The following is a 9,447-nucleotide window of genomic DNA, read 5'->3' on the forward strand; positions in this document are numbered from 1 at the left end:
CAGTGGTAGGTAGCGCTAGTTAACATGAGATATCACTATGTTGCATATTTTTATTGAAATAAAACTAGAACTCACAGTAGACCTAGAACTAGAATCATCCGGGTTTAGCCGTCTTGAGAGACATGCGGCTAAATCCGAATGTTTCTAGTTCTAGGTCTAGTGTTAGCTTTAGTATTGTACTAGCACTATCACTAGAACTAACACAAGACCTAGAACTAGAATCATTCGGGTTTAGCCGTCTTGAGAGACGTGCGGCTAAACCCAAATGTTTCTAGTTCTAAGTCTAGTGTTAGTTCTAGCATTACACTATCACTGGAACTAACACAAGACATAGAACTAGAATCATTCGGGTTTAGCCGTCTTGAGAGACGTGCGGCTAAACCCGAATGTTTCTAGTTCTAAGTCTAGTGTTAGTTCTAGCATTTCACTATCACTAGAACTAACACAAGACCTAGAACTAGAATCATTCGGGATTAGTCGTCTTGAGAGACATGCGGCTAAATCCGAATGTTTCTAGTTCTCGGTCTAGTGTTAGTTCTAGTATTGCACTAGCACTATTACTAGAATTAACACAAGACCAAGAATCATTCGGCTTTAGCCGTCTTGAGAGACGTGCGTCTAAAACCCGAATGTTTCTAGTCCTCGGTCTAGTGTTAGTTCTAGCATTCCACTATCACTAGAACTCACACACAAGACCTAGAACTAAAATAATTAGGGTTTAGCCGTCTTGAGAAACGTGCGGCTAAATCCGAATGTTTCTAGTTTTCGATCTAGTTTTAGTTCTAGTATTGCACTATCACTATCACTAGAACTAACACAAGACCTGGAGCTAGAATCGTTCGGGTTTAGCAGTCTTGAGAAACGTGCGACTAAACCCGAATGTTTCTAGTTCTAAGTTTAATGTTAGTTCTAGCATTCCACTATCACTAAAACTAACAAAAGACCTAGAACTAGAATCATTCGGGTTTAGCCGTCTTGACAGACGTGCGACTAAATCCGAATGTTTCTAGTTCTCGGTCTAGTGTTAGTTCTAGTATTGCACTAGCACTATCGCTAGAACTAGCACAAGACCTAGAACTAGAATCGTTCGGGTTTAGCCGTCTTGAGAGACGTGCGACTAAACCAGAATGTTGCTAGTTCTCGGTCTAGTGTTAGTTTTAGTTTTACACTAGTACTGTCACTAGAACTCACACACAAGACCTAGAACTAAAATCATTCGGGTTTAGCTGTCTTGAGAGACGTGCGGCTAAACCCGATACTTTCTAGTTCTAGGTCTAATGTTAGTTCTAGTTTTACACTATCATTAGAACTAATACAAGACCTAGAACTAGAATCATTCGGGTTTAGCCGTCTTGAGAGACGTGCGGCTAAATCCGAATGTTTTTAGTTCTGGGTGAAGTGTTAGTTCTAGTATTGCACTAGCACTATCACTAGAACTAACACAAGATCTGGAACTAGAATTATTCGGGTTTAGCCGTCTTGAGAGACGTGCGACTAAACCCGAATGTTTCTAGTTCTAAGTCTAGTGTTAGTTCTAGCATTCCACTATCACTAAAACTAACACAAGACCTATAACTAGAATCATTCGGGCATAGCCGTCTTAAGAGACGAGCGGCTAAATCCGAATGTTCCTAGTTCTCGGTCTAGTGTTAGTTCTAGTATTGCACTAGCACTATCACTAGAACTAACACAAGATCTGGAACTAGAATTATTCGGGTTTAGCCGTCTTGAGAGACGTGCGACTAAACCCGAATGTTTCTAGTTCTAAGTCTAGTGTTAGTTCTAGCATTCCACTATCACTAAAACTAACACAAGACCTATAACTAGAATCATTCGGGCATAGCCGTCTTAAGAGACGAGCGGCTAAATCCGAATGTTCCTAGTTCTCGGTCTAGTGTTAGTTCTAGTATTGCACTAGCACTATCACTAGAACTAACACAAGACCTGGAACTAGAATCATTCGGGTTTAGCCGTCTTGAGAGACGTGCGGCTAAATCCGAATGTTTCTAGTTCTCGGTCTAGTGTTAGTTCTAGTATTGCACTAGCACTATTACTAGAACTAACACAAGACCTAGAATCATTCGGGTTTAGCCGTCTTGAAAGACGTGCGGCTAAACCCGAATGTTTCTAGTTCTAGTATTTCACTATCACTAGAACTAACACAAGACCTAGAACTAGAATCATTCGGGTTTAGCCGTCTTGAGAGACGTGCGGCTCACCTTTTTCCAAGTTAAACTTTTCTTATGCAAAACTACCCAATGGCACAGTGCAAGCATATAGTAGCTTCGTAACTATGGTTACTGCATTCATATATTGCGCGTTATATGAAATTCCCAGTAGGGAATTGCAAAAATTACTGACTCAGAAAATGGTTGTTATAGTTATAGACATTATGTAACTGACGTCTGCTAACAGAAAGTGATTTAATATGAAGTTAAGTGCTTCAAATTGTTTCAAGTATGTTTCAAAGTTTTCACACACTAAAAGGTAATTGAGGAGATTAATTACTGTAATATTTGATATCTTGTGTACCTGTAAACACTTATAAAGGAAATTTTATTAAATATGATAAATTTTTTAAGTAAGAAATTAGTTTTTATCAGAAAGTATTTTTTAATCAATAAATAAACCCTAATAAAACATAAAAGTCATTTTTTAATAGTTAATTCAACAAACAACAAAAATTACCACTGATGATTATTTCTTCTTCCTCTCCATCCACCTCTCCAACGTGGTTTCTTATAACCTCCACTCCTTCTTTCAGGAAACTCTGAAAAAATCACCCAAAAAAGAAAACATATTAGTTAAGCAACTGGAGTTTTAAGAAAACTTAATACTTACAAGAAAGTAATAACATTAATTAACGTTAATACTAAATTAATTCTAACTTACCTGTAACTTCTTAATAAATAAATTAATCTTCTTATTTCATAATCGGATGTGGATAATGGTGCGGAGATGATGTGGCATGATCAGGATTTAACACATTAATAAACACATTTACAATACGACATAAACTACATGCACAAAAAAAAATGCAAAAAAATTAAGTTAAAAATAATTAAACCGTAACAATTATTAAGCTAACATAGAAAAGGATAATTTATTAAAATGTTTTTTGTTAAAGGAACTGTACGAACATCGTAGATAAATAATTTTAAAAGAAATGCGATCAAAATGAGAAAATTCTAAAAGAAGTGTTTGGAAAAAAGAATATTGTTCGGATAAGATGAGGTAATAAAAAAGATTTACTTTAAAAATTATTCTTAAATATCAAGACCCCTAAACAAAATTGGACGTGCGAAAACGTTAGGTTGATCGTTACGTTCCATCATCAACGTGGCTATTTTTATGCCAATCTCCCTACTAATTTGATACCCATCCACGAAGTAATTGATCCCATTTGGAAAAAATCCCCTAAAATTATTTAAACAATAAAAAATTATCAATATATTTAATAGGAAACTCACCTGATTTGATCGTATGTAACTCCTTGTGTACTTAACCAATTAATTTTGGCAGGTGTGTTATATTGACCGTCATTAGTAGACATTAATTGGGCTAAAGCTTGAAATTCCGAAGTTCCTAGAACGTTGTATAGAAGAAAAGTCTTTTGATTTTCCTAGGTTACAAAAAAAAAAAAAATTAATTAATAAATGAAATCAAATTTAATTATATATACCAAGAAGCTCCTAAAAACCTTCCGCTCAGTTTGCGGGGCGAAATTCCAAATTCCTTGCGATAAACTAATCATGATATTGCTCAATTCCAATGGACGGATAACATAAAATATCGACGACGGACCAAAACGATATACTGGTCCTATAGTCGCTGTCATATCAATCAACACATTCGTTGGAATACCAAAACGGCGATGATCACTAAAAACACCATCTTGAGATGTGCTTGGAACGTTTGCTCCATTCCCGCTGGTATGACTCAATTCAGGCTGTTTTGAATGTGGTCCGCAACCTTGTCGTTTAGAAGAACCAGTTTTCAAACAAGGTTGGTATTGTTTCGAACTACCACTTTGATGATCATGATTATCATCAGCATCATTTGGAATTCCATTAAAATTTCTTTTAAGAACCTGCTGATTCCTTTCAACATTATCACCGAAATTAGGTTCCATATTTGGATCGAAGTCGTTCGATGATTCGCCGTTTGTGTTAAAATGCAAATATCCATTGCTTCCTGGTGGGAGTCGTGGCCTTTTTCCAAATTCAAACGGTTGAACAAGATTAAAATAAGACTCTTCGATTACAAGAACATAATTAAAAAGTCCGAGAAGATCCGTTTCGAATTTTGTAGTTTTAGCAGATGGTTGCGTGACGTGACGTTGAATCATGTCGTTTAAAGCAAGTCGAAATTTCCACACTACATCGCCACCCAAGTTCACATTTAAAGAATCATCGATTTCCATTATTGACGATTCCGGATCAAATCGCAAAGTTGAACCAGCGGTTAAAACAATCTAATTTTTAAATAGAAAAAGTTGTTTTAGTTCTATTTGGGTGTCTAATACCAATAATTAGCTTACAGTTAATGGAGTAACAGCAGTAACTCCTTTTAAATTGCACAAATTCCCAAGTTTTGACATTTCATCAAAAACAAACCATAATCCTGATGAGTATTCCATGGTTCCTCGAAGACACGAAGTCGAATGCATTAAAACCCTCTTTTCATTTCTATCAAATAATAATTTATTAAATTATTTAATTTATTATTTAATAGGCTCACTTTCATATGAAATGTACCACCCACTAAAATTTGAACTACAACTTTGAAACTTCGGTAAAATAATGCCTTATTATCAACTAAAAAACGATGAAAGTTTCCGCCGAAAAAACTCAACTTTCAATATTTTCTTCCTAGTACTGTAAGTTAATTTGATTGTCAAACTGCCAAGTAGACGCCTTGCAATGCTCCCAATGCGACGTCGGTCGTCGATTTTGGTATCAAAGAGGTGGGTCTCTTACTCCGAAATTGGGAGAAGGATGAATCGGGACCACACTATAGTTGCTCAGATATGGGTTTTATGATCAGAAGAAGGTATTCAGAGGCGCCGTCTTGCTGGAAGACCCGCCCGAAGAAACAACGAACGTGAAGACCGACTCCTTAGGCGGATGGCTACCAGGGATCGATTTTAAACAACAAGGTCAATTGCTGTGGATTGGACGAGAGCTTTGAAGGGACACTTGTCGATTTCAACTGTTTACAGAAGAATTTCTTCCTTTGGGCTTCATTCATACCGTCCTTACCATCGGCTTCCATTAACACCTCCCTATAAAGCAGCCAGACTTGCATGGTGTCAAAAACGGCAAGGGTGGGTTCATCAATGGAATGACATCATCTTCAGTGATGAATCAAGGTTTTGTTTATGGATGAATGATAGTAGTAGAAGGATGCGACATCGAGGGGAAAAACGGCATTTGGAGTTCGTTCAAAGACGCCACACAGCCTTAACACCTGGGGTTATAGTTTGGGGGCTGATATGTGCTGGACGAGGGTGTTTGCCCACTACACCGTATATATACTATGAGCGTAACCGTATCGACACATGCAAAAAAATATTCTTTGTATGAATTATCATGAGACAATGTCCACTGGACCGTTCCGGCACCGACTAACGCCGTACCGTGCCATGCCCGACCCGACAGCAATTCCCAGGGAGGAATATTTTGCAGGTGCCGAAACGTTCGGTGCACGGCACGCACCGATGTGCATAGGCTGCCCAACCGCGTGGTTACGCAAACATCTGTTTTACTATTCCTTTCGCGCTAGAACACTGCAGCAGGTTCAGCAGGTTGTTAAATATGGTGGACGAAAAACTAATGAAATGTGTTCGTAAATACGAATTTTTATATAACTTTCAACATCCAAAATTGATATGGATACTCAAAGGAAAGAGAGAGCCTGGAAGGAAATTTGAAATGATGACATTCGAAAGTACTGAAAAATTTTCTTCATCATCAATTAAGTGTCTAAATAATGTCCAGTATTCTCCCTCAGCTTTTCGTTCTTTTAGAGCATCGTGAATCCAATACCGTCGTCGCTGTTTTTGCGTTACTTTAGCAAGACTGAGGACGCCATATATGGCAAGTGAGACTACTGATTTACTTTATACTGTGACTAAACGAGATCCGAACGGGGCATCTACAGTTTGCATACACGGGCATAATACGCGTGGCATACGGGCATATATATGACGCGTTCCTGTTATGGTCCTAGTATGGAACGGTGTAGTGGGGAAAGACCTTTACATGTCGTTACATCGACAACGTTCTGGAACCGGTGTTAGTACCTTTCATGAAGACGTTGCAGAATGCCACACAACAGGATAATGCAAGACCCCATACTGCTGTAGTTAAAAAGAAGGTTCCTGGAACAGGTTGGATTACAGATTTTGCCCTGGCCTGTAAGGTCATCGGAATTGTCGCCAATTGAACATGTCTGGGATATGATGGGTTGGCGACTAAGACAAGTACCCAGGCCTCCTGAGAATCTGGATGACCTTCGACACAATCTAGAGTTTGCATGGAACGAGATACCCCAGGAGAACATCGACCACTTAAGAGCGGAAATTCTTTTTATGGAAATCTTTTTTCCATAAAAAGTTGCCTGAACATCTTAAGAATGTGATAGGAAAATTTTAAGGCGAAATTCTAAGTACTTCCGTTAAAATAGCGTTTTTCCCTACTACTATACATATGAACCACGGGACTCACGCGTGATTAAAGTAACTCACGCATGATCACGTGATCAAAAAAATCGATTATTTTTATAGCAATATCTTGTTTAACCTCTTGATTCTATGAAGTTTTAATTTCAAATGATTTAAATTGTAAAAGTTATAAACCTTTAACAAGTACGTTATAGATAACAATCTACAAGTCTTCCCGGTTTTTATAACTCCGTCTCTTTACTTCTGTGGGAATAAAACGGGATTATCACTAAGAGCCACATTAAGGAACACACCTTTATTGCAAATTGTAGAGAAATAATAGGTTTAAAATAATTTTAGTTTCAACGAATTTAAATTCGATCGAAAAAATACGAAAAAAAGGAAAAGTTATAAATGGACGGATAACGACTTGGAGCGTAATAATATAATTTTTAATGGCCAAGTAGATGAAAATGATAACGATATAAGTGCTTTGGAGTTATTTTCACTTTTCTTTGATGATGAAATACTGGATCTAATAGTAATCGAAAGTAATGGTTATGCAAATCAGAAGAATCACCACCTAAGAATAGAGAAAACAGAAATAAAAGCATTTATACGTGTACTATTACTCAGTGGATACATGCAAGTACCAAGAAGGAGAATGTACTGGGAGTATGAAAGAGACAAAATGTCAAAATGTGTTGGTGTCTAAAGCAATAAGTCGAAATAATTTTGAATATATTATGTCCCATTTTCATCTTGCAGATACTACTAAAATAGAAGCAAGAGACAAATTCGCAAAGGTGAGGCCTTTATTCCAACATCTGAATAAAAATTTTTTAGAAAATAGTATATGCATTGCATTGATGAAGCCATGGTACCATACTTTGAAGTTGAGAGACACAGGCACCATTCGTGAAAACAGTATACCAGCTAATCCTCTGATGGATTCTAAAAAAATTAAGAAAGAGCCAAGGGGATGCTACGATTATAAAAATGTTGATGTCCAAAATATAATTGTTGTAAAATGGCATGACAATAGTATTGTCACTTTATGTTTAAATTCAGCAGGGGTGAATCCAATTCATTCTGCAAAAAGATTTTCTCGAAAAGAAAAGAAAATTATTCGGGTAACATTTAGTCAATTTATACAACGCCAATATGGGAGGTGTCGACAGATATGATCAAAATTTGAGCCTTTATCGTATATACCGTATTTTCTCGAATCTTATCCGCACTCGAATCTAATCCGCACCCCGATTTTAAAAATGCATAGTGGTAAAAAAATTTAGTTTGCGAATGTAATCCGCATCTTTCTTTGAGCAATTCGACAACACCAAAACGATGCGATGCTTGTTGTTAACCAAAAATATAATTTTTTCCGTTGACTGACGCTGATGCACCTAAAGAAACCTTGCTTACGACGAGTTTTTATTAGACTAGACTTTAAATTTACCAAGCCAGAAAAAATTGGAAAATAAATATAATTTTAAAAATAAATAGTAATGCCTAGCACGAATTCCGTTCATATACTGCCCTAGTAGTAGCTCGAACGTGGTGTGTGCTTAATTAATAATTATACATATAATAGGGTAATTATAAAAAAATGTAGCAAAAATCTAAAAGGTTCTTCTATACAGCAAAGTTTAAAGAGATGTTATTAAGTTAGCGTTAAGGAAATCGAAAAGCTGGTACAATTTTTGCTGATAACGAGAGTAACGTTGCAGCTGTTGCGGAAAGACCAGGTAGCTATTGGAGACTGTGAGGCATCGTGCAAAAAATTTACCGGGCCAAAGAAGAGACGATTTCATGAAATTGACGAGGCAGTTTTCTAGTTCTCTCAAGAAAAACGAAAAGAGGGACTAAAGAATTTTTAATACTAGCTCCCAAAAGCGCCTAATGATTTTCAAGAAAATTTCAATTTGTCTCAAACTGTAAATGTCAACAAAATGGTAGTATATCTGGATATGCCACCCAACTACACACTGGAAAGAAGAGGTGTGTGGGAAATTTCTTTATAAACGAATGGTTGCGAAAAATTGCGCATCACATTGATGCTAGCAGTAACAAGTGATAGGGAAAAATTGCTGACATTACTACTATTGAGAAAAAAACCATTCTGAAATCTGAAAGACTTCCCGAATGAGGTCCTAGTTAGGGCACAACAAAAAGGATGGATAATTGAAAAGCTGATGATGGAATGATTAAGACAAGTATGGAGTCGTAGACCAGGAAGATTATTAAATAAGGATATTAATTAATCATAGATGATTGCCCTTGGTTTAGACTTCTTGTCACAATAATAATACGCTAGATGTCCAAATCCAAATCGATTGTTTTAATTTATTCTTCCTTTTTGTATTCTGATTATCGTCTCAGTTAGTGTTTTAAATGTTCACGAATTTTTAATAAACAATTTTATACACTTGATTAAATTAGTTTTTTTTTTAATTGCTAGTTTTTTTTTAATATTCAAACTCACATTAGGTTATTTCTTCTTCTTCTTCACTATGATCGGGGTTATGTTTTTTTTTTTAGTATATTTTCATTGTCGAACGCGTTCACAACAAAAGGGTGCGTCTTCTTCTACGATTCAACTTTGATTGTTATTGTTATTTTTTCAAGTGTCGGTTCTTCAATTTTCTATCAAATGCGTAGCGACTATGCTACTGACAATCGTGGATTATTTCAAAAATAATATAAATTTTGGTTATACAAAGTACGTTAAAAGATAATTTATGTAAAATTTCGGAACGACATGCAATGTCGATCAAAATAGT

General features: G+C 36.3%; 1 protein-coding gene and 1 long non-coding RNA gene across 2 annotated transcripts; one reads left to right on the top strand and one right to left on the bottom strand.

Annotated features, from left to right (window-relative positions):
* Positions 1-2,635: 2,635 nt before the first annotated feature.
* LOC139429657 (3'-5' RNA helicase YTHDC2-like) lies at positions 2,636-4,839 on the bottom strand. The gene is made up of 5 exons (XM_071195607.1): positions 4,541-4,839; positions 3,683-4,474; positions 3,471-3,622; positions 2,893-3,417; positions 2,636-2,770 (listed from the first exon to the last, which is right to left on the bottom strand). The coding sequence occupies exons 1-4, from the start codon at positions 4,667-4,669 to the stop codon at positions 3,267-3,269; spliced, it is 1,224 nt and encodes a 407-aa protein (XP_071051708.1). The 5' UTR covers positions 4,670-4,839; the 3' UTR covers positions 2,636-2,770; positions 2,893-3,266.
* A 2,215-nt stretch (positions 4,840-7,054) lies between these two features.
* On the top strand, positions 7,055-7,507 carry LOC139429658 (uncharacterized). The gene is made up of 2 exons (XR_011640212.1): positions 7,055-7,215; positions 7,433-7,507. It is a non-coding gene; the product is annotated as an uncharacterized lncRNA (long non-coding RNA).
* The last annotated feature ends 1,940 nt before the right edge of the window (positions 7,508-9,447 follow it).

This window comes from Onthophagus taurus, chromosome 4, assembly GCF_036711975.1.
Source record: "Onthophagus taurus isolate NC chromosome 4, IU_Otau_3.0, whole genome shotgun sequence".
NCBI lineage: Eukaryota > Metazoa > Arthropoda > Insecta > Coleoptera > Scarabaeidae > Onthophagus > Onthophagus taurus.

Bases quoted from the DNA above. Each gene is read 5' to 3' on its own strand.
- LOC139429657 (XM_071195607.1), bottom strand. From the start codon at position 4,669: ATGCATTCGACTTCGTGTCTTCGAGGAACCATGGAATACTCATCAGGA. The intron at 4,475-4,540 runs GTAAGCTAATTA...TTTAAAAATTAG, and splicing joins CTGCTGTTACTCCATTAACT to ATTGTTTTAACCGCTGGTTC. The intron at 3,418-3,470 runs GTGAGTTTCCTA...AAATAATTTTAG, and splicing joins GTTACATACGATCAAATCAG to GGGATTTTTTCCAAATGGGA.